General features: G+C 44.3%; 2 protein-coding genes across 4 annotated transcripts in view; one reads left to right on the top strand and one right to left on the bottom strand.

The window, feature by feature from the left end:
- phlpp2 (PH domain and leucine rich repeat protein phosphatase 2) overlaps positions 1–13,563 on the top strand; it is a 44,038-nt gene extending 30,475 nt beyond the window's left edge. Inside the window, exons 6-19 of the mRNA XM_010880624.5 lie at positions 3,401–3,555; positions 4,868–5,014; positions 5,576–5,806; positions 6,908–7,110; positions 7,257–7,317; positions 7,490–7,585; positions 7,714–7,869; positions 8,742–8,942; positions 9,700–9,862; positions 9,961–10,091; positions 10,263–10,376; positions 11,305–11,499; positions 11,806–12,037; positions 12,208–13,563. Of these exons, the coding sequence (XP_010878926.2) occupies positions 3,401–3,555; positions 4,868–5,014; positions 5,576–5,806; positions 6,908–7,110; positions 7,257–7,317; positions 7,490–7,585; positions 7,714–7,869; positions 8,742–8,942; positions 9,700–9,862; positions 9,961–10,091; positions 10,263–10,376; positions 11,305–11,499; positions 11,806–12,037; positions 12,208–13,506 (3,384 nt within the window). The 3' untranslated portion in view covers positions 13,507–13,563. The remainder of the gene's footprint in view (positions 1–3,400; positions 3,556–4,867; positions 5,015–5,575; positions 5,807–6,907; positions 7,111–7,256; positions 7,318–7,489; positions 7,586–7,713; positions 7,870–8,741; positions 8,943–9,699; positions 9,863–9,960; positions 10,092–10,262; positions 10,377–11,304; positions 11,500–11,805; positions 12,038–12,207) is intronic.
- Positions 13,564–19,254: 5,691 nt separating this feature from the next.
- marveld3 (MARVEL domain containing 3) lies at positions 19,255–22,856 on the bottom strand. 3 transcript variants are annotated; one of them, XM_010880664.3, is made up of 4 exons: positions 22,788–22,856; positions 21,958–22,251; positions 21,628–21,725; positions 19,255–20,114 (listed from the first exon to the last, which is right to left on the bottom strand). In XM_010880664.3, exons 2-4 carry the CDS (start codon positions 22,227–22,229, stop codon positions 19,504–19,506), a joined length of 981 nt encoding a protein of 326 aa, XP_010878966.2. In that variant the 5' UTR covers positions 22,230–22,251; positions 22,788–22,856; the 3' UTR covers positions 19,255–19,503. The 3 variants fall into 3 exon arrangements, with proteins under 3 accessions (XP_010878966.2, XP_010878938.2, XP_010878947.2); XM_010880636.3 differs by having other exon boundaries at positions 22,703–22,790; XM_010880645.3 differs by lacking the exon at positions 22,788–22,856 and adding an exon at positions 22,554–22,696.
- Positions 22,857–25,359: the final 2,503 nt, after the last annotated feature.

The raw sequence follows: 25,359 nt of genomic DNA, 5'->3' as shown, positions 1-25,359 counted from the left end.
TTTTTGATTAGCACAGCAATAGAGTATTGGCCACTTTTCACAACAAAACTGGCATTGGCCCATAAATAGCTGCTCTTCAAACCCCCTCCCTTGTTTACCACAATCACTTCTACTCATGACCCAGCTGAACTACGCTTGCCTAGTTTTTCTTTCTTGTTTTAATGATGACCTGATTAAAGGTATTCAATTGTAAGAGGACAAGACACAGAATCACAAATTATGTAGGTCTTTTGCAATTCGGTTAGATTTTTTTCATTTTTATGATGGCCAAAGTTTAGGTGTGTTTCCTGTAAACATATGGCAGAAGTAACCCAAAATGATGCTAAAAATTTTCTAGTTTCCAATCCCAATACCTGACATTTGCTCAGTGGCCAAATACATTTGAGGGAACATTGACTTGAGAGAGATCTGGTATCAGGGCTGGGACCTTTTTAATAAAATGTGGGTTTATTGTTCTTAAATATTTAGAAGGGCATCCAAAGTTGAGTGTATCTCTCCCACCACAGTCAAATAGCGATGGTCTCTATCAACTAGTCATTTTTGTGTTTTAAGGGAATAACCTTCTGTATCAGAATTGCTGTACTGCTTGCCTTAGTGAAGTTGAGAAATAAAACTGACCTAACCATCTACAGCAGTGTCTAGTCTGGGAACCATTGACCTACCCATCTACACCAGTGTCTAGTGTGGGAACCATTGACCTACCCATCTACACCAGTGTCTAGTGTGGGAACCATTGACCCACCCATCTACACCAGTGTCTAGTCTGGGAACCATTGACCTACCCATCTACACCAATGTCTAGTGTGGGAATCATTGACCTACCCATCTACACCAGTGTCTAGTCTGGGAACCATTGACCTACCCATCTACACCAGTGTCTAGTGTGGGAATCATTGACCTACCCATCTACACCAGTGTCTATTGTGGGAATCATTGACCTACCCATCTACACCAGTGTCTAGTGTGGGAACCATTGACCTACCCATCTACACCAATGTCTAGAGTGGGAATCATTGACCTACCCATCTACACCAATGTCTAGTCTGGGAACCATTGACCTACCCATCTACACCAGTGTCTAGTCTGGGAATCATTGACCTACCCATCTACACCAGTGTCTAGTCTGGGAACCATTGACCTACCCATCTACACCAGTGTCTAGTCTGGGAATCATTGACCTACCCATCTACACCAGTGTCTAGTCTGGGAACCATTGACCTACCCATCTACACCAGTGTCTAGTCTGGGAACCATTGACCCACCCATCTACACCAATGTCTAGAGTGGGAACCATTGACCTACCCATCTACACCAATGTCTAGTCTGGGAACCATTGACCTACCCATCTACACCAATGTCTAGAGTGGGAATCATTGACCTACCCATCTACACCAATGTCTAGAGTGGGAACCATTGACCTACCCATCTACACCAATGTCTAGTCTGGGAACCATTGACCTACCCATCTACACCAGTGTCTAGTCTGGGAATCATTGACCTACCCATCTACACCAGTGTCTAGTCTGGGAACCATTGACCTACCCATCTACACCAGTGTCTAGTCTGGGAATCATTGACCTACCCATCTACACCAGTGTCTAGTCTGGGAACCATTGACCTACCCATCTACACCAGTGTCTAGTCTGGGAATCATTGACCTACCCATCTACACCAGTGTCTAGTCTGGGAACCATTGACCCACCCATCTACACCAATGTCTAGAGTGGGAACCATTGACCTACCCATCTACACCAATGTCTAGTCTGGGAACCATTGACCTACCCATCTACACCAATGTCTAGAGTGGGAATCATTGACCTACCCATCTACACCAATGTCTAGAGTGGGAACCATTGACCTACCCATCTACACCAATGTCTAGAGTGGGAACCATTGACCTACCCATCTACACCAATGTCTAGAGTGGGAACCATTGAGCTACCCATCTACACCGGTGTCTCGTCTGGGAACCATTGACCTACTTATCTACACCAGTGTCTAGTGTGGGAACCACTGACCTACTCATCTACACCAGTGACTGGTGTGGGAATCATTAACCTACCCATCTACACCAGTGTCTAGTCTGGAGATGGTTCTTCAGATTAAATCCAGCTTGTTAATGATCACTCTTTACAAAATGCAACTGCAAAGCAATGACAATTAGACTACATTTCCTTGCGCATCGTGATGTTCCACCTCTTGCACTTCTGCACAATGTGATAGTTAATGGACATGGTGTTTGATGAGACATTTCCAACATTGGCGTAAAACTCCCTCATTCAGATTAGAAGCATATGACCAAATAATCACCATCAGGCAGTTATGTAATAACTGTGACAGCCCTGTGTATTGTCCCACAACCCTAACCCTAAATTGAACTACAACAAAAGTGTTCTATTTTCTTGTGTCCATGAGGAGAAGTTTGTAAAAGTTGTATTAATACATCCATCATCCAGACAACAAAATAGGATGAATGTATATTCGGAAACTAAGACATTATACCTGATTATCAATCAAATTCAGAACATGCAGTATGTAAGAGAGATTATAAAGCAAAAATATGATCCAGTCAATGAAAAATTATAAATCAAGTATAGACCAGGTTCAACTTTAATGACGGTTAGCTTTAGAGAGAATGTAGAACACGCAAATAAACAAAACACTTCAGTTGGATCCGAACTGCTTCCTCAAGCTCTTCATAACTAACACTAAGGCACAGCTTTGGATAGAAAATAAGCTAAGTGAGCCCTTTGTACAAGCAATGAACCTGTTATGGTCAAAAATCATGTGCTTTCTAATATAACACTGGTCAAATGAAGTCTGCATTTCATAGACCTTAAGGTTTCATTTAAAAATGTGACTTATTTTCCTTTCATATTTTGTGATTATTAGGTTGCCCTTGACACAGAATCTGACATATACAAAGTAATCACTGTGACCACTAGATGTGTGATTGTAATGATTAAGCACAACACACCTCAGTGGAGTTCACGCTGCCAACTGTGACCACTAGATGTGTGAGCGTAGTGTTTCAGCACCACACACCTGAGTGGATTTCATGCTGCCAGCTGTAACAGACCGCAACACTAAAGCTGGGAACATCCTGTTATGTTATGGACAATGTGACCTTATCAGTGTTCCTTTATTTAAAATACTCCATAAATCATTCCATAGCAGGGAGGACAGTGTGGTTCCCTACTATGTGTGATGACGTACTGAACCTCACGTGATCCTCCTTGTTTGTGTGTTTGCAATACAAACAATCCTCATTTGCTCCATGCAGGTTGTTCTTTGTCAAACCTGATGAAAACCATGCTGGTTTAATCCTTTAAATGATGGTTTACGGAACTTTTCTTTCAAAAGCCCTTCAGGAGTGGTCAACCATTGTCCTGTCTTTCAGGTGGTGTCTCAGACCATCAGCATGGTGGATCTGTCATGCTACAGTCTGGAGGAGGTGCCAGAGTACCTGTTCTATAGCCAGGACATCACCCACCTCAACCTTCGACACAACTTCATGTCCCTGAAGGGGCCTGGAGGCCTGCTCAACCTCCCTAGGTGAACACACTCAATATATCTGTATTTGTTCAGAGCTAAACTTGCCCTACCTTTCCCCAACCCAATGTTTGTTAGCATTCACACCACAGCCAACGGTTTTGGTCTATCTGCGTTATGTAAGTATGGTTTATGAACACTGTGATGAACGTACATGGTTCATCAGTGTTTTATGGTCTGGTCAGTGCTGATAAATATTTCTGAATTGTTTGTTGGCATTACTCGGAAACAAATTGGTTCAGCCTGCATATCATCTTCTGGGAGGGTGGAGGGTTACTTGGCTGAGTGTCAGGTCCTACCAAAATAATTGAGTATATTTGAAGAAGTTAGCATTCTCAGAAGAGATGATGATATTCTAGGAAATCATCTACTAGCCTCTGTAGTTTTTTTTATTGTTATATGGCAGGCATTTCAGGAGGGCCAGAGTGTAATAAGGTGTGTGTGTGTGTGTGTGTGTGTGTGTATAATGGGCTGGGCAAAGAGCACATACAGGATGTTGCTGTGTACCTGAGAGGAAAAAAATTACATCTGTTTCTCGCTCTTCCTGGTTCTCTTTCCTAATGTCATATTTACTCCTCAGCATCACTGTCGTTCTTTCTGTATCCTCTCCCAGTGTCTATCACTCCCTCCATCTCGTCTCTGTATATTTAAAGTCAGAGCAGGGCTAAGGGAGTGTGGGAGGCTGAGGGAGGAAGGAGGGGGAGGGGACACTTTCTCGGATGCGGTCTGTGCTCCAACATATGTTGTGACTCACAGCAGCCACCTCCATCTCTGTCAGTGTATAGTGGAGGACTGGGTTGGTGGCTGGGGGACGGGGGACGGGGGGGGGGGGTGAAGGCATATGAGCCACTGAGCTACATAGACCATCCGTCTGATGCCATACTCCCTCTAGCCAGCTCCCATTCACTCTGCATCACTTCATTCACCAGAACGCCTGTATGGCTTCTTACAGTGGATATGTGCTGTGGGATGTGCACTGTGTGTTTCTGTGAATGTGTGAGTCTTTTTCGGTGTGATGGGTTTTGGTTTGGGTCAGATACAGACGAAATATCCACCGTTCCGTGAAGATGACTCAACGTGAACATTTAGATGTCAGCAGCCTGTAGTCACAAGGACACACAATCCAATGGAGTGATTAGGATGGACACTCTAAGCCACAAAAATTGTCAGACGTGTCGCAAACCGCTTCAGTTTATAGCAAGAAAAACAATATATATATTATATTCTATTACTTTTCATGATTCATTGAACGTATCAGAAAAGCCAAACTGAACTGAAGAGGTCCAGTTTTTCAAAGGCTCTCTTTCTTCCTCAGGTTTTCCCAGCTGAAGAGCCTTAACCTTTCACACAACCGCCTGGGTGTGTTTCCAGAGTCTGTCTGTGAGATCCTTACCCTAACGGAGCTCAACCTATCATGTAATGGGCTGAAAGCCGTTCCAACACAGATAGGCAACCTCCAGAGGTGAGACTCACCCACAGCCTACAGTGGTCAAACAAAAATGCACCTTCTTTTGAGTTTGGCCCACGTTACATTCCATCTTTCCCAATGTAACTGTTTGATGTAAGGTGTACTGTCTGACTGCCAATGCATCTAAGCGCTAGATTTTGTGTTGGGCATTTTGTGAACCTCAGTGTATAATACTGTACACTCTGCTTGCTCCACTGCTCCCATCCCCACATTAAGTCCTTTCTGGCCACATGAGCCCATGCTCCTCTCGGCAATGAGTCATTTGGCGTGCGTGTTTGTGTGCACGTGTGCGTGCATGCGCCCTTGCCTGTGTGTGTATTTTTTGTTGATAATTGAACCAGGGAAATGCATTAAGTTCAGCTGTTTGTTGTTATACAACCAGATCACATCAAGCTTTAAAATCAGGCCAGTTTGCTGTCAGCTCAGTTAATGCAGCAAGATGCTCATTGTAGAATGATTCAAAAATCCCACTTTCACCTTTTACGGAATGCCAAGCAGTTGTGTTCACCCAGGGCACTGAGATCAACAAACTTCACGTCTCACTCTGTTCCCCAGTCTGCAGACCCTGTCTCTGGATGGGAACTACTTGAGCTCCCTGCCTGAAGAGCTGGGCAGCCTAGCGCAGCTCAACAGCCTGGGGCTATCTTTCAACAACTTCCCCCACATCCCCGGTGTGTTGGACAGGCTGAACGGCGTGGACAGGCTGGCCATGGCTGGAAACCGTGTGGAGACCCTGGAGCTCAGCACCCTGGCCCGGATGAGCCACCTGAAGAACATTGACCTGCGGTGAGGTGTCCCACTGGGCAGTGCTCCCAGCCGCCGTGGGCGGCACCGCTTGTCTTGGTTACGCCAATACCTGTCCCCCACTATCTCATCCCTCCGCCTACACCCAACGGTCATAGAGTTAAAGCACCTCTGCCAGTGAGTCCTAAACAGTTGGCAGCGGGGTCTGGGTGCAACCCCCCTCCCACAGACACTCATGGCCTGATCCTGCCTCATCCGGCCCTTTCCATATGAATGCCTGTCTCTTGTCCCTCTCCGGCTCTGACGCAGCCCTTGGCAGTGAGAGTGATCCCCTAAGAAGCCTCGGTATCTCCCCTTCACTCCTTGTCACTGTTTTAAAGTTTAGTCATCATTCATGTCTCTCCTTCCTTCACTCACTCATTCTCTCCCTCCCTCTCCAGTTCTCTCCCTTCCTCACCTTCTTCCTTCTCGAATCCTGCCCCTTTTTTCTCCCTCCCTCGCTCGGTCTGTCTCCCACCTCTCTGACTTCCTCTCTCTGTCGCCCTCTCTACGTCGCCTTGAGAATGAGTTATTGGGCTGTGGGCTGTGGGCTGTGGGGGTTTATGGGACCCAGGTACACCTGTGAAGGATTGGGAGGCTCCGAAAACGGAGGCCTCCTGAGTGCTACAAGCCATCTTCTCTGTTCTGCTGCATCATGACTTGGAGTCCAGCAGGCAGGGATCTCCTGTTAGGCAATTAGGATCATTCATCTGCCTGTATGTCTTGTCCACATTTGGATGAAAGGAGTTGTGTTAAAAACGATAGGCATCGTCCGCAGAGCTTTCCTTGTCTCATCGCACTCTACCGCCTCCCTCAGGTGGGGCTGGGCGCATGAGTTTTCAGTCGATTTGACTGACTGCCTAGTCGGACGTGCAGGCCGGAAAAAAAGAAATGCTTTGCAATCATCTCCGACTCTTCCAAGCCTGTTGAGAGTTTCTGTATGACTGCTTTGTACTGCAAGCTGAGGCACGGGTTTTCATTCCTCCCATCAACAGATTTCCTTGGTGCGGAGAGGGGTCATGTGGATGTTAATATCTTCATCCTGTGTTGTTCATGTGGTCTGCATGTTGCCTGCGTTAAATTGATGTTTGGTACTGACTGCAGGCTGAACGGCCTGCGCTCCGTTAGGGCTGAGGCCTTGGAGGCGTTGAAGCAGGTGATCCAACTGGACCTGAGGGACAACCTCCTGACCTCATTGGACCTCAGCTCCGCCTGCAGCCTGGAGACCCTGTACTGCCAGCGCAACCAGCTGGGGGCGCTAACGCTGAGTGGATTCACCCTGCGCACTCTCCACGCCAGCAGCAACCGTGAGCGGAGAACCTTACTTCCTGGCAATGAGTCCTCACGCCCTCCATACCTGATACTGTTATTTAATGCGTGTGATCAGGGCTTGGCTTGGTGTGGTGTGGCTTGACTTGGCTTGGTGTGACTTGACTTTTTCCTCCACCCACAGGTCTGACCACGGTTAACATCTACCCGGTACCCAACCAGCTGACGCAGATGGACCTATCACGGTGAGTGATGTGCGGCCTCCATTTCTCAGTCATTATAAAATGTCTATTCTAAACACATCAACACTATTCATTGAGATCTTGATGTATTATGTCATAACTCACACACACACACGGTGAGGCTAAAATGGTTTTGCCCTCTGACCTCTGTGTTTCTGTGACATCTGTATGACAGGAACTTGCTGGACTACCTGCCAGACTGGGTGTGTGACAGCAGGAAGATCGAGGTGTTAGACGTCACACACAACGTCTTGTCTGAACTGCCAGCCAGGTTAGTCTTTGCGAAGACTCATTCCGTGCATCTCAAACTCCTCCCTTACCACACTCATCTAGTTTTTCATCTAAAGACATTCTCACGCTCTTTACCTATCTCTCTCTGTCTCTCTGTTGCTCCACAAGATTGCTCAGCAGCCTGAGTCTAAGGAAGCTGCTTGCTGGGAACAATGGACTGCAGAGGCTGCCTGACCTACTTGACCACGTCCCCTTGGAAGCACTCGACCTCCAGCACAACAAACTAGGCGAGCTCCCAGAGAGCCTCTTCTACAAGGCCTTAAAGTGGGTCACTCCCCTGTCCTCTTTCTCCTCAAACCCACCCTCTCCCTCCTACCTATTCTCTAGTGTCTGTCCTCCCTTCCTCTCTCACTCTCTGCATTCCTGACAGGTGTTTTGTAGGCTACAGCTGATGTTCTGTCTTTCCCCCAGGGCCCGTGCTGCTGTTTCACCCTCAGTGGTCCTGTGCCTCTAATCAACCACAAAAACAAATCAGTTTAGGGCATGTTGAAATAAAACACTTCCCCATGTGTCCTCCATACATTATGCAGTAAAAATGCAGGCCACGTTTTTGACAGGATTGACGCTGTAGCTTACCGTGGTTGTTAGTTCCTGTTTGTTGGCCTGATTAGCCACTCCAGTAGAGATGGACTGGGTTCATTGGGCTGTGTGTGCCAGGCCCTGGAGATTGTGGCTCTGTGGACCTGTCAGTCTAACTGGAACGTGAGGCCCTCCAGCAGCTCATCGCTCTTCCATTTCCAGTCTGATAAATCACTGAGTGCCCATTAGGCCTGGGCTACTGTCTCTCATGCAGAGTCATAGAGCACCAGTACCATGGCTGGAATTAGCCACATCAGTCAGCAGCTTCTTGTTTTCTCAGTTAGTGCTTTCTAAGAGCCACCATTAGAAATTGCATTGTTATTGATCTCCCTGTCTCCCTTCTCCCAGTTATCAAAATCAAAACATATATTTTACAGTTACTATTTGACATTTACACACATTTAGATTTACCCTAGATTACCAGACGCTCTCATCCAGATCGCCTTACAGTAGTGCATCTGTACATTTTGTGGAAGTCAAACCAACAACCCCAACGTGTTGGGGGCAATTACACCTGTGTGCTTTTCTATTTACGCACACCCTCTTTCTCCTCCTAGCTTAAAGTACCTAAATGTGTCAGCCAATGCCCTGGAGACTATTCCCCCCAGCAGCCAGTCAGAAGAGAGCCTCAGCACCCTCCAGGAACTGTACCTGACTGGGAACAACCTGAATGAGAACTGCGCCGCCCTGCTGGTGGGACACCAGAACCTCAGAGTCCTCCACATGGCCTACAACCAGCTGCTCTCCTTCCCTGCCAGGTGACCTGCACCCAGTGATACTGCCTCATACAGTAGCTGTGAGGAATGATAATGCCTTCAGTCAATTAGCAGAATTATTATGACACGCCCATTACTTCAGCAGAGGTAATCAACTCAGGGACCTCAAGGACCCTTAACAATTCCATGTATTTAATCTATACCAGAGCTAGCACACCTGATTAGACTTGTCAGCTCATATCATCAAGCCCTTGATCAGTGAATCAGGAGTGCCTGTTCAGGGCTACAACAAAGATATGAAATGTCCAGGGGTCCTTGACCAGAGGGTAGAAGACTTTAGAGCAGGGGTGTCCAAACAGTTCCACAGAGGGCCAAAGGTCTGCAGGTTTTTGGTTTTTCCTATAAATTGGTTCCCAGTTCACACCTAAACAACCAGGTGAGGGTAGAAACTAACCAACTAGTAACCTAATTAACCAATCAAGTACAAGGTGAGAGCGAAGACCTGCAGACACTCGGCCCTCCGTGGAACTGTTTGGACACCCCTGCTTTAGAGCACGGCTGCCCCTCCCTAATGTAACACACCTGATTCTAACTATTAGCCGGATGAGAAATCTAAAACTGGGGTTTTAGAGAGAAGCTACGGTGGACGGTGTATCTCCGGGAACGGCTTGGCAGCCGTGCTTTAGAGATATTGTCTCTGACAAACAGTTGTTTTACTGGTACTCATATAAAGCAGTTTTTCATGAGCATTGGTTTCGGTGTGTTTGCCAACTGTCGGTACTGCTTCGTTTATGTGCAGTAAACTCAGTAAATTGGAGCTGCTCGAAGAGCTAAATCTCAGCGGCAACAAGCTGAAGACCATCCCATCTACTGTGTCCAGCTGTAAGAGATTACACACCCTCACAGCACATTCCAACCACATCAGTGTGTTCCCAGAGATTCTCAACCTGCCAGAGATCAAGGTCGGTTTCGCTCTACGGTATACATGTACAACTTTTAGATGTGTATTTATTGCGGTGTTATAACGTACGTGTGTGTGTGTGTGTGTGTGTGTGTGTAGCTAGTAGACCTGAGCTGTAACGAGCTGACTGAGATCCTGCTGCCAGATTCTCTACCGGCCACCCTCCACGAACTGGACCTGACAGGCAACAGTAGTCTTATGCTGGAGCATAAAACCCTCAACATGTTCAGGTGACACCAAGAACGGGCCAGGCCACGACGGTTCCGTTTGGATAAGAGCGAGCAGACTGCGTCATAAATCGTACTGTTGGGCGCGAACGCTTTCTGCAGCAGGAATGATTCATGAAAACCTTTTGGTCGGTTGTTGTGTATTGAGGTAATTCATCCCTCTGTCTCTCTCAGTCACATCACCACTCTGAAGCTGGACCAGAAGCCAGCCATGACCACCGGGGACTCCCTGGGCAGCTCGTGTCTGTGGAACCATGGCTACTCTGAGATGAGCGGACAGAGGAACAAGTGAGCAGGAGGGAGTGATGCCTTGACGCGTTCAAACTGAATCGTTCGCTACACTCTTTAAGTCTCTGACACAAATGCAGTGGTTGGATGTGATGAAATGTCATTAGCGTGATGTTTCCAAATAGGTAATTAGTGATTGGATCGTCTCAAACCAGTGTAAGACAGCGACCCTAATGTTGTTTTGTCCATGCGTGTTCTGGTTCCAGCTCAATTCATCAGTTTCTAGGACCAAATGATTTGGGTAGTGGTGAGGTAACATTTGGTTGGAAAATGAAGTCTGGGCAGCCAGGCAAGGAGGCAGGATGGCTGAGGGAGAAACAATTATTCAGAGAGTTGGTTTATGAGTGAGTGCATGCATCTGTCTGGTTGTGAGGGATAGATCATCAAGAGTTTTGTCTGTGGCCTTTATATTCATTAGTCTTTTGGTAAGAGGGTATAGATGAGATTATATATTATATTATGAGGTCTGTGAAATGATCTGGCCATGAGAACGTGTCAGACAATATAGCACCTCTTTTTAGAGAGAGCTGTGAGCAGCACTATATTAAATATTCTGAGAAAAGAATGTGCTTCTCTAAAACAATTTCCGACAGTTTCTCTTCTGTGCTTTTCTGCTTCATGGCTGGGCTACTGCTTCACTTACTACCTCACTCGTAGCTGTAATATACGTCTATGGACAAGATACCTGGTTATCTAACTCTTCTGGCCCATAACGGTTTCCACAGTCTATGTGAATGACTGGCATGATTGGCCCCCATGGGCTATCTGACAGGCCCAGGGGCTCTCTGACAGGCCCAGGGGCTCTCTGACAGGCCCCAGGGCTGATTGGCCCATGTATCCCCACAACCACTACCCCAGCTGCATCACATTTCCTCTTTCTCAGTTAATCCTATATCTATACTGAAGTATTTAAACTTTTTTTGGAAAGGTTGTGCGTGTCTGTAATGGCAGTGGACCGCTTTGGGGACAGCGCGGAGGCGGCCTATGGCATCTTTGATGGGGACCGTAATGAGGAAGTACCTCGTCTGCTGCAGTGCACCATGGGGGATGTGCTGTCAGAGGAGCTACTGCATTCCAATATTGATAGTGTGTACATGAGCAACACTTTCCTAACTTCACACAGGTATGAGCATACACAGACACATGCGCACACACACACACACACACACACACACACAAACGTTTGTAATACAAGTAAAATCTACGTGAATTTCAGTGTCTTATAAATTCCTGTTTGTCCCTTAGGAAAAGCCTACAACTTCACTTTTCCATATTAATTTACATTTGATTGATCTAATTTGTAGCTTCATTAGCTAGTAAATAACATATGCAAATTACAATCTAATGACTGTCTGTTATGTAAGAGAGGTAGCTTGATGCAGGAGCAATGTCATCAGTTCCGCGTTGAGCCGTATGTGGTGTCGTGCAGGAAGCTGGGTATGGCTGGTCAGAAGCTGGGCGCGTCTGCCCTGCTGTGCTACATCCACCATGAGCCGTCGGAGCCGGGGGGCTACTTCAGCGTGACGGTGGCCAATGTAGGCAGCTGCCAAGCGGTGCTCTGTCGAGACGGCCAGCCCCTTCCCCTCTCCAAGGTCTTCAGTCTGGAGCAGAGCGCTGAGGAGATGGAGAGGGTGAAACTCAGCAAGGCTATCATCACCGAGGTACAGGGGGGAGAAGTGGGACACGTGGGAGACCTGTGCGTGCGGGGGCTTTTTAAGTGTCTTTTGTGTTCGGTAAAATCGACATTTTAGCAAAACGTTGGTGTGATGCCAAAGGCATTCATTTGAATTTCGCAGAGCTGAGCCCGTCTGTTGTTGGTGCTGTGTTGCAGGACAACAAGGTGAGTGGAGTGACATGCTGCTCTCGCCTGCTAGGCTGCTCTTACTTGTCTCCCTGGGTGCTCCCCAAGCCCTGGGTGCGCACCGAGCCCCTGTGTTCCCAGGACGACTTCCTGATCCTGGGGAACCGGGCGTTGTTTGAGAGGGTGTCCTACCAGGAGGCTGTGTGCACAGTGCAAGCTGTAAGGGAGCCCCGGGCTGCAGCCAAGAAGCTCTGCACGCTGGCCCAGAGCTACGGCTGCCGGGACAACGTTGGGGTGGCAGTGGTGTCCCTGAACATCGGGGAGGACAGCTGTACATGTGATCAGCCCATGGCCAATAACGTTACTGACCCCCGGGTACCCCCTCCGACCCCACTCCCCATCTCCGCCCCCCCGGGGGACCCGGCCACGCCCTCCTCCAGCAGCGGCATCGCCTCAGAGTTCAACAGCGAGACGTCGGCCTCGGAGGTGGGGAGCGAGGCGGGATCCACTGCCTCCGACGAGCACCCTTCCTCTGGCAGCGCAGCGCGACCTGAGAGGCACTGCAGCCTTCACCCGGCAGCTATACTTTGTGGCCCCACTGGGCACGGCTCGGCCGGGGGGCCACACCCAGTCCTGTTCCAGCGGCAGCCCTCCTGCGCCACCTTCTCCAGTAACCAGTCCGACAACGGACTGGACAGTGATGACGAGGCTCCGCTGGAGGGGGTCATTTCAAACGGCAGCAAGCTGGAGGTGGAGGTGGACATCCACTGCTGTGCTTTCCAGATCCGCTCCGGGGCCCCAGAGAGCCCCAAGGACAATGACCTGGACAAGACGCGCTCCGACTACCCCAATGGAAAGATGCGTCGTCAGAACAGCGTGGTGGTGTCATCCACTAACGGCTGCCTGCTGGCTGTTTGTGCCAGGGAGATATCTGACCTAAAGAAGTCTCCCTCCACCTCCAGCCTGTTTGGGAAGAAGCTCTCCAATGGCTCTGTGGTCGCCCCAGAAGACAGCCACAACCTCATCGAGGTGGCCCTGGAGGCCCCCAAGAAGAAATCGGGCTACTTCACTGCCCCGGCCCAGCAGGACCCAGAGGACCAGCTGGTAGTCCCCCCCAGTCTGGAGCACGATGTCAGGGAACAGCTCCGGGGTCAGAGCCCTGTGGTCCCAGGGCCCCCAGCGCCATCAACACCCCCCTCCACCAGAGACCCTGTGTGGGACTACCCCCACCCCCCTGCAACTGTGCTGTCTCAGAGGGACCTGGTACCTTCCCCAATACCCACCCCTATCCCTGCCCTACAGCAGGAGGTTTATGACACTGCCCTGTAGTGGGGGCCTGAGCACAGTGCCTCCCTGTGGCAGTCCTGTCACAGTGCCATACCGGGAGGGGGGGGGGGGGTGTACAGTTTCCTCTGGCACGGGGGGGGGGGGGGGGGGGTGTTCCAGTTTCCATTCAGCTCGGTCACAGACCGTATGGACATGTGGGGATTTGACACTTCACGGAAATGCGTATCGTCAAAATAAGGCAGGATGGTGCTCAGCTTGCAGTCTGGCGAACCTGGTGCATTTGTCTGATTGTCACAGCTGAGGGTGCGCTGAAAATCACCGGCCACGACAAGAGGTTGTGAAGAGGGCCACCAAAAACCCTCCGGCATGAAATGGAATACCTCATATGACTGCAGTACTTGTTTGCAACATTTCCCTTTACTTGGAAGGTCTCAAGTGAAACGGTAGTAGAGTCCCGTTGAGTGTGTTATCATTCATCGTGTCCAAAGCCTTCTTTCCTGGAGGCTACAGGGGCTCTTGGGTCCCAGGGACTTCCTGCGACCGAAAGGTGAAAAAAGTGCCTACTGCAGATGTCTCCGCCCCAGAGCTCCCTGCCTGTCTAACTGTGTGGGTGGATGGAGGGTTGATGGGGATATTAGTATTTAAACCTGGAGGAGATCACTGTGTGACAGCGCCCTCCAGGGGCCATCAATGGTACTGCCACATCTCTCCCTTCCTTTTTCAGCCTTTCCTACTTTCCCTCTCCCTCTAACTTGTTGACTGCACTGGGCCATCGACGTGACATGGGCTGACTGGCCTTTCTCTCTGGTACAACGGTTCAGACTGTGTATGCTAAAGGAAAGTAGGAACATAAGATCAGACAATAAACACAAACTGAATTTTTATTTACTGAAAGAATTGTTCATTAACATGAGCTGTCCTTTCAACACCATAGTCCTCTATATGTCAAGTACAGTATCTATAAACACATCTATTCTGTGCAGTATATTACAGAATTGCACAGTAGTGTATTCACATTACCTGCTTGGTCTAGACCAGTGATGTCAAACTCATTCCATGGAGGGCTGAGTGTCTATGGGTTGTTGCTCCTACCTTGCAGCTGTTTGAAAATGAAGCTCACTGATTGGTTAGATTGGTTAGGAACTCCCTTCACCTGGTTGTCTAGGTCTTGACTGGACACCAATTAATAGGAGAAATAATTGCAGACAATAGGCCCTTCTTGGATTGGGTTTGACACCCCTGGTCTAGACCCTCACGTTTTCTAATGTCATTTGGAAAACCTTTGGAGACTTGCTTTGGGGTATTATGCATTATAGAGAAAAAGTATGTTCACAAATGACAACAAGCTCTCAAAAAAGGCAAAAGCGAAATGACAGAGTGCTCTGCTGTAAAGAACCAGTATGGCTTATTGCTTCCAAGTCATCATTGTAACACTGTAGCTGTAACAGTGCATGTTCAGCAAATTATAACCGAAAGAGTTATATTCATTATGTTATAATAGCAACATGAGTGGTGACAATGAAGGCAAAAGCAATCGGTGACTGGTCATATCTCAAGACACATATCTCAAGAGACAGTATGAGTTCTTTGATGTTAGGTCTTCATGTTATTGGTGTGGCATATTTCAATGAGTCCAGATATTCTAGGGTGTGTAGACTCTTTCTTTTGGTTTTCTAGTCTCACACTGCCTGTACCTTTGTTATTAGGCACAATCTCTTCAGTGATCCAAATATGGAAAGCCTTAAGGTTTGGGAGTCATTCCATTAGTTAGCATCATCTGAAAAATATAGCCTATGAAATGAGGATGTGACGTAGTATATATTTTTTACATGTAAAGAAAGGTATTTGTATGTCATGAATGTGTACTATGGTACAAATATGTTCTATATTAGCAGTCCAATTTGCTATTTTGAAAGGTCTAGTTATAACTGGTTGATGTTCTTTAAGTCTAAATGACCACAGAGGGGATAGCCTGAATAGTGTATTTCTAATATTATTAACACATTTAAATAATGATTTGTCGTTCTCATACATTTACTGACAGATCCAGTTGTGGGTTGTGGGACATCTGGTGGTGATTATTATGGATTGTCTCAGTCATTCTCTCTATTTCCTTCACCATCCTGCTTACAACATTTTCGGACCATCACTTTCTGCTTTCGTGGGCAGCAGAGAAAGAAATTGTTGTCTTGAAGACAATAAAGGCTAGTTTCAGTTAGAGGTGTGGTGTAAAACTCCAGATTAGGGGTTAAACCTGTTTAACAGGTGGGTGAAAGACTGGATATTCTGAAGGGCCAGTGGGTCTAGAGGCTTGTAGGACATGCTATCTCATACATTTTTCATGTGACACACAGCTAAAGGAACTCAATACCATTCGACCATAGAGAAATAGATTCTCTCTAACTGTATTGCAAGTATATAGTTGGACCTTTCATATGAGAACTGGAGTCCCAAAAACAATGCACGACTGGATGACATGACTGGATCTAATGAGATCATCCATCTTTAAAGTCTCCTGGGATGATGCAGGAAATGACTTTAAATAAATGCAATTGCGTAATGAGGATCAATAGACTGTGCCGACATTTGTATGAAGTTGCACTTCTATTCCCCGGCGTGGTTGCATTCCCGGCATTGTATTCTACAGATCTGCAGACCCCCTTTCCCACATGTGTCAAATTGTGTAAACCCTCCTAGGCAGTACAACAGTGTTGTTCAAGGGCGTGTGCTCAGACTAGAGTATTACCGGTATGTGCTCCTAGATGCTACAGAAAAGCCCTGTGGCAAAGTTGTAGCCATCACCGTAGCCGCTTAGTGAGCTACAGCTCTCTCTAAGTTTTCTCATAGCCTTAATGCAGCACTGCCAGTGCTAATTATGGGGAGTTTTGTTAGTTTCGAGCTGAGCTTGTTTTTCACTGAACTTTATGTGACAAGGTCTGTAGCATGGAACCCCCGAGAACTCCAGTCTTTTACCAAATTTTCTCCACATTTCAGAGTAAGAAAGGCAACATTTTAGGCCAGAAGGGCCAGGCTGATGGGTTTGTTAGAACTGGCAGTATTTAAGACGCTGACAAACCTGACAGCAGCTTTAAAATGGCTATTTACATCCTTAACTTGCTAGACTCAAATGATTGGTGAATGTGCCTTTCCAAAGCCTACTCCAATATGAGATGTATTGCATACACTAATTCATAAAATTTTCCCAAAGTCTGACAAGTTCTGCCCTTGAAAGGATCAACCACTTTTTAAGCACTTTGTACATAGTGAGATTAATATATTCAAATATATATTAGAGTATTATGGGAGAGATTTTATGAAAATGCACATTAACTCAGACTTGACTTGTGATTGCAATGGCTTCTGTCAGCCAAACCATGTCTTTTCTAAGAGAAAGTTGCCAATGAAAGTGATGATCATTCTGAAGTGTGAGACAATTACAAAACTTATTTTCGAGTGAATGCAGGTTTGGTTTTCAGCACAAAGGTAGGCATGGTACACAGAATGTCCACATTGCAAGCTGGAGCATTGGTTCGTTTTGAGTAGGAATGACTCTTCCCAAGTGTTATGGCTGTTTGGTGTTGAGTGCTTCTGTGAGAACAGCAGCAGCTGGACGGGAGGCGTGAAGGTTTGAATATTGCTTTATTTGCGATGGACGGCCACCTGCTGCACCTCCGATACCCCCCCTGATCTGTACGTTAACACGGCTACATGTGGGCTAGCCCTCCACAAAAAGAGCATTTCAGGACAGTCAGTAGGAACAGAAGGGACATTTCCTTTGAGAACAGAGGAACAGTATGGAAATCTCACTCCCTTTGGTGTGGTTGTTGGAACAGGATAGTTAAAGGTTCTATTAATCCTGTTCAATGAGCTGTCAGACTTGAAATATACAATGTGTAAATGGTTATGAATATGAATTCCCTCACATAATTATGCAAAGTGTCAATGTATAAGGGGGATTACATGCTGACCAAAAAAGGTGAATCCTTGTTTATTAACCCAATTAAAATCAAAAGCGACTGAGCAAAACTGTGTACGAATGCATGTGTGTGAAACGTGGTGTGTTTTGACCCTTTGTCTACTCCTTCCAGGCTGGGTTCCATCTAAGCATCCCAAACGCACACATGCTATGTGCTCTAGCAGCCAGAAATGTCTAACATATGACAGGACATTACATCTGCGGGGCCCTAGCCGAGTATGATTCGCTTTTGTGTTTATCAGTCAATTTGAACTTTTTTTTTTGTACAGAACCAAAAAGTTTAGCCTACTCATACTAACAAGAGGTACAATATTAATTTGAACATGGAGAAGGTGATTTACATGGATATAATTGTGCCTGTACATAGGCTTACCGTAAGCATGGCTACAGTAAGAGAAAACACAGGTTACAGATCAAGGTGCCATCCCAATGGCAAAGTATTCCCTTTAATTCTGGAGTTCAACTACAGTACTGTTCATGGTCTGAGTGCACCATAATCTTGCGTGAATACGACTAATTAGTGTGTGTGTGTGTGTGTGTGCGTGCGCGCGCGTGTGCATATTTGAGCGTTATACAGTAGTTTAGGTTTATCAGCGTGGTCAGTGAAAGTTGTGTGTGTTGCTGTTATAGTAACGGAATGGATCTCTATCATTCTGAAAAAATGATTATGGTGAAACTCTTGAAAGAATATAATATTGAGGATGTTCCAATTGTTTAACTTGTGACCAAAGTAAACATTGTTTTCTCACCTTTCTTTCTGTACATTTTTTTCTAGAGATGCTTGAATATTTTCTCTCAATGCCAAGAAGCTGAGGTTTATTTTTGTACTTCATTGTTTCATGCAAATGTATAGTTCCCTCTCCACTACAGAATCTATCATAAAGGGATTATATAGTATGCCCTCACAGATTATGGTACTTTTATTTAAGATACTAATTATTAATGTATTTCATGTCTGAGCATGCCCTATATACAATATATACATCTAAAATGTGATTACTTTGTACAGAATGTTAACATTTTACGTTTATAAAGCACTGTTTTAAATATCTGGAGCATATCTCATTGGTTTTTATATTTTAGCATGCAGAAAACTGCTAAAAGTATAGATTCTGTTAAATATTAGATGTAATTAGTTTTAGAGAATACCTTGTGTTTTATCATTTAGGAAAAGGACTAACAATGAGCACTTTTGCTGTTTGTCAGCCAGAATTGTACACCTCTAAATTGAAAGTGGGATCTGATTTATTATTTAATTTGAAATGCTGCTATGATTAGTTTTGAGCAGAAAAGCTGTATTTTTAATTAACTTTCAGCTAAGTAGCAATAAAAATTTCTACTGTGAAAAACCTGGGTGTTGATACATTTCTTTAATTTCCCTACCTTCTGTTCTCCTTGATTGTGTCTGAAAATAACTGGCCAGACACTGTCAGAGCTGCATGGCCGTGAAATTACATCCTGCACCATGTATAAACCACACCATTCATTTTATAGCTCTGTGTGTATACAAACCCGAGTATTAACCGCACCCATGTATAAACCGTACATACATTGTACATTAATATTAAACATCTGTCTTAGGGCGCTACCAAAATGAATTTGTTCAGGAATAACATTTGTTTGTGAAAAGCCTGTAGTAAGGCCCATTGTGTCGTTTTAGCTACATGAGTTCCTGAGACCTTAAGCCGTCAAGCAGTCATCTGTGAAACGGTTTCAAAAATGTAAACTTGTGTATTAACAGAACACGTATTAACTGTTGGTTGAAAACTGGTTGATGAATTTTTCTAAGGAATATTTTATTAGTTAATGTATTACAGTGCAGGAGTCCCAGCAATGACATTAAGGAAAACAAGTGTGTGGTTTTGAAGACATTTAAAAAAAAATCATCAAAACAAAAACATCACTACAATAAAAACAAACGTTCTTCGATTAAAAAAAGCGCTAGATTGCAAAATCACAGTTCATATAAAAGGCAGGCACTAGCATTTATCACTGCTTGACCTAGTTTGATCTCAACTCTATTTGTATCAGTTACTGTATTTCACACTGTGGAGGGAACCCTGTTATAAGTTATCATCTTCCATTGCTCTCTGTCTCTTAGTCTCTCGCACTGCCCTAAAAGCACGGATAGCCAAAACTGTACCGAACATGAAGACAATGACCCCAAGCGCCCCGAAGAGGCCTCCGGCGATGTCTGCTCCATTCATTGAACACTCAAAGCCCTGATGACCTTTGCTTTTGTAGAGCGCTTCCCTCTCCTTGCAGACGGGGCTGTCGTACGTCTCCTGCAGCTTGATGAAGTAAAAGGCCAGGGCAGGGATATAGCCCAGACCAACGACGAGGTTCATCAGTGTCTCAGCCAGCAGCATAGGGGGCCAGCGATAAGGGATTCTTAGGACACCCAAAGCCAGCATCACGCAGGCATAGGCCATCAGAGCCCCTCCACAGGCCATGCTGAAGATGTATGGGGGCAGCTTCAACTGGTTAAACAGCTGGTCCAGCTCCTTCACACGGTCTGCTTCGGCTCCAGTGAAAGCCTGAGCTCCTCCAAAGTAGTATTGGTATATGCCTCCGAGACTGGCCAGGTCCCGGTAAACTCCAGTGTTACTGTAGTTCACCCCTGAGCAGATAACTATCAACAGGTTTACAAAGACCTCCATTATCTGGCACAGACCTGGACAGGACAGTAAAGGGAGAAAGAGATTATCATCAAGTAAAAGTCTCAGGGTGAAAGCGAGTGAAGTTTGAAGGTCGCTTTAAACAATTTACTAGAGGCAGTCTGATGGAACAACGCCTCTGAATGGAGGTTGATTACAACCAACATTGCCTCATGGGGTGCTCATTATTTGGGTTGATTCCCTGTCAAGTAAGAGAGATGGAAAATAATACAGGGGTTCCCAACCTTTTTATATTAACATTTTAGTAATTTAACAGATGCTCTTATCCAGATCACCTTACCATAGCGAGAGTATGAGTTTCTGTACTGGCACCCATGGTTTTGAAAGTGGCATCTTTTTTCACATGGATTTTGGTTGGATCAAGAGATGACATCAGGGACCACAGCTCTGCACAACTCTCCAATCTCAACATAAATCTGATTAAACTTTTCTACACTTGGTTTGAGTATTGCAGTCCATCAAGGGCTCCCAACCAAAAGTATTGAATAGGGCAAATTTTGACAAAAGGTTTTGATTTACATTATCTTGCCTTAAGCGTTGTGCAAGGTTGTCAGAATCGTATTCAAAATGATTCACAGCTGTAATGGCAGCCAAAGGTGCTTCTGATGTGCAATAACGCTGGGTGTGAAGACCCACAGGATCAATACATCCTCATTGTTTATTTCATTTATTAGTTTGGAGAAAGAAAATATTAATCTGCTTTCTATTAAATGTGGAGAAGAGTGAAAAATCGAAAGTTATTCTTCTTCTTTAGGCAAAGTTTTAAAGCAGTAAAATCAGAATCAGAAAGAGTATTGCCAAGTAAGGATCACTACAAACTAGGAATTTGTTTTGGTCCGTTGGTGCAGCAATTTATACAAAAAGAAAAATACAAATAAGAGTAGACTGAGCATTAATAAATGACTAAAAAATATAAAACACAATATAGTAAAAATATAATGCTAGTGAGAGACTTTCTCTGGCCAAATGTGAGATTATGGGCATGAAAAGTAATTGAATTAAGCTTGACACAGGATAGTACTGACTGACAACTGAATGAAGGACCATGGGTAGGACATGTGATGCCCCATTACTAATGGACCCCACACACCCTGTCCACACACCCTGTCCCTGCTAGGAACTGTGTATGTGACTGTCATAGGACTCTCTGAATAGACCCATGGATCATTGGGGAGGTTGGAACATACCATACACAGGTATTTTGTAGAATAATCCTCTTATAATAGACTGTGTAATGGTTGGCTAGGACCACAGAACACCCAAGTGTTCTGGCATAAAAGACTGTGTTAACTTTGTAATTATTGGAGAACGTGTAAGACCTAAATGATCAACATTTTGGACTCATGCAAATAAAGCAAGTTGTCCCGACTTCCGGACTTCCTTCATGGATCAAAAGTGAACGAAATCCAACACATAGTATCAGTAAGATTTACCAATACACTACTGCCACTACAGTAAATAAGCTTAAATTTGTGTTGTTGTTCGTTCTTCAATATAAACATGACTTGCCTCTGGTGGTTAAGGTGTATCTGAGGTTGTAAAGAGACTGTCTGTGTGGTGGCTCATAGTATTCCACTTCGGAGGGAGAAACTGAGGGTTCTGTGTACCTATAAAGAATAAACCAGAAGTTGACATCTGCCAAAAAATACATGAATACAAAACCACATAAATTCACAACTCTGTACTACGCAAAGAGAAAGGGGCATTCAATTGATTACATACACTGAAGTACAATTTATGTGAATCCCTGACCAGGAAACTGTAGCAATCCCAGATTGTACAGTTACTGCATATGGTCAATGTAGAAGACCCCGCAGTGGGACTTAGATGGTCTCTTACGTTCTCTGCTGTCCTTCTTTATTACTGGGTCTGTGGTCAGGCGGTCGGTCCTTGTGAGAGTGGGGTCTCATATCCTGATGTCTGTCCGAGAACTCCTTCCCTCTGCCCCTCCTGTCATTGGCAGAGCCCTTCTCATCCCTGTATCTCTCATCCCTTTTGTCTCTCCTCCCATCTCTTGCTCTTTCCCATTCTCTCTTTTCAGATCCTCCTTTGTCTTGAGAACGGCCCCTCTCACTATACTCGTCCTTGTCCAGGTATCTGTTCTTTGACATTGTCTGGTTTTTTGACCACTACCTTGAAAAATTATAAGGAATAATTTTGTGTTAGTGCAAATGCAGATTCCACTGAGGTCACATGACAATCCCAATCTATCATTCGTGCCATGTAACTTTAACGCAGCGAGAAACTGTGGACATTGTTGGTGACATCACATTCTGAAATGGCTATTGATATACGACAATAAAAAAAACGCGGGGTAGTATAATTGTTAATAGTATAGCAGTCACAAGTATCTTCTGGCCAGACTACAAACCTGGATTATAATTAACAATTAAACATTGACTTATAATTTTGTACAATGACACTGGGGTTGGTACCTTGTATGTTCCGTAGCGAACTTAAAAACACACATCTTTACATGAGATGCACAAGGCTTGGTGTTTGTTGATGCGCGCTAAACTTTCAAACGAAGACATTCATTAACAAACCTCACTAAAAAAACACAGATAAAGAAAACGTACAATACCTATAAATATGTTATCGTTTTGGTCTTTCCTTTTCCCCTCAGACTGCTGTGATTTAGCTTTACTTTACAAACTCCTCCCTCTCACCTGTACGCCTTGCATAACTGCATCCGCTGGCTACCACAACAAGAGTTCGATTCGTTTTCAGTGGGTGCGTTGGAGTAGATCACTTTTGTGAAGACGACATCGTATTTCGAAGTGGTTTTTGGGGATGCAGTGTTCGATTTTGCGAATATGGTGACTAGAATTATTGTCCCAAGAAAGACAAAAATAAGTCAAAATAAAAGTTAACGTAGATATTACCCGTACACCACATTTTGACACAAATTATATAGGCCTGCATTCACAACACTTTTTGTTGTCAAGAAGAGACAGGTTCCTTTTGTGAATTTGTCACATCATTTTCACCTGTCACCAGAAATTGGTTCATATTTAAGCAACTATGTCAAATAGATGCATTTCGTATTTTTAAACCCAGAGTTATTCAATCAAAGTCATATTCCAGGATATTCTTGAATTAACATATAAACCTTCAGCTTTTCTGTATCTCAAATAAATCTATGAAAACCTGCCACACTCTACTTAATTGTTAGCATGGAATAAATTAAAAGTGAAAATTCTGTTTTTTTAAACAGAATAATAGTAGAATGTTTCCCCATACTTTCTAAAATGTTGTTTTAAACATTTATACATTTTTAGAAAAGTAATTAAAAAAACTATATATATATATATATATATATATATATATATATATATATATATATATATATAGTATGTGACATGCTATTTAATAATAATAATTAAATATGAATATGATTGGCAAACTCAAGTTGAGTAGCATGTGTATCCTTGTCCTGTTCATTGTAAAAAGGTTTACTCAGAGCGCAAAATACACACATATAACTTATATATGTATAAAAAATTACAACTTATCTAACTTGCAGGGTTGATTTATACCTAAAACTAAATGGCCACTATTTCATAATAAACAGGGGGTAGGTGAAATAATATATACACCTAACAATATATTAATATTAAGGAAGTTGCACCACCCTTTGCCTTGAGAACAGCTCAAGTTCTTCTTGAAATGCTGTCATTCAAGTCTAGAACTGTGTGTAGTGGGTTATTGTCCTGTTCTTCAAGAAAATACTTCTGTTGAAGGAGATGGGAATTTACTTCGAACTCTGGGCTCCAGAACTCCCCATGAATGTTAACTAATGTTCAGATCTGGGAATTGGGAAGGCCATCCAGGTATTTGATGTTCATAAAAATATCTGGTGGTCATACAAATACTTTGGAATAAGTTCAGCAGTGTGTATGATGGCATCATCATTCTTGAATATTGGAACGTCATGAAGAAACGGTTTTGCACCATAGGGTGCACCTGATCCTCTATAATGGCCTTTATACCTTGGTCATTATACAATAAAGCAGAGCAAACATCAGATCCAATGACTCCCATGAGATGACTGCCCATACCATTATGGATCCTCCACCATGTTTAACAGTTGGAAGCAAACATCATAGGATGAAGGCATCTTTTAACTTTCGCCATCTGAATGTAGGAAGTATTTTGAAAGATGACTCATGACACTATATTACTTCTTCCATTGCTCAGGGGTCCAGGTTTTGTGCTCTTTACATCAAGTTATGCATCTTTGTACTTGTGCCTTGTATACGAGTTATTTCCAAATGCCAGCCCTGAAATTAATTCCAGCTTTGTCAAGCTCATGACATTTAGTCTTTGTTGAGATAGGTCACAGCGGTGCTGATTCAATCCTGTAGTAATTTTTGACACTATACTTTTGGGGCATTGACCAAGTATCCTTTTAGCTATCAGTCATAATGAGTAGTCATAATGTAGCTGACTGTTGACAAAGTTGGCTAAACGTTTTGCAACACATTTTCATGGGTGGATGTAGTAGTAAGGTAGTTTGGTGTAATAAAGCCCCATATGATCAATGTCTAATTACTGACACAAAAAATAACAGTTTCGTTTTTTGTTTTTTTAAGTTGAAGATGACTATGCTTAGGGTAAAGGATTATAAAGTAAAATAAATGGCTACAATTGACAGATAAATTCGTTTTTAACCAAGGGCCTTTTTCCAGCTATTGGGGTAAAATGGATCTTGGGGGGGGGGGGGGGGGGGTGTATTGCCCCATGTTACCCTACAAACAAGTGGAGTTAACATTTGTCAGTAGCCTACAAACTGAGCAGCACACATTTAAACAAAGGGGAAAAAATGTAAAGGCATGTTTTGTTCTACATTATTATTTCTAGCTGAACGTTCATAAAAATGTAAGATAATCGGTCACATTCTTCCAATGGACAAGTACCATAAAACCAGGCAGGGGGAGGACGGAATAAATTAAATGAACAAAAAATAAAAATAATATGTTTTTCTTACCTACAAAACAAACACAACCCGGCCCAAACCCAAAATAATTTTGACCAGCCAGGCTCTGCCCCAATAAAATTCGACCTGTCCCTAAGAAAAGGTTTAGATTTGACTGGATGGGATACAAGCTATTACAAAGGCAGTAAGGGAACGTTCGATGCGAAAATTCGTCGTCAATGAGTTCTTGTCAAATTGATCGACTTTCAGATGCTAGCAGAACACTAATTTTTACAAATGTTCCTTTGGACAGGGACAGTGCA

The sequence above is a fragment of the Esox lucius genome, chromosome 2 (genome assembly GCF_011004845.1).
Source record: "Esox lucius isolate fEsoLuc1 chromosome 2, fEsoLuc1.pri, whole genome shotgun sequence".
Lineage (NCBI taxonomy): Eukaryota > Metazoa > Chordata > Actinopteri > Esociformes > Esocidae > Esox > Esox lucius.
Note: the sequence above shows the minus strand (reverse complement) of the source record. Positions and strands in the feature narration are given on the sequence as shown.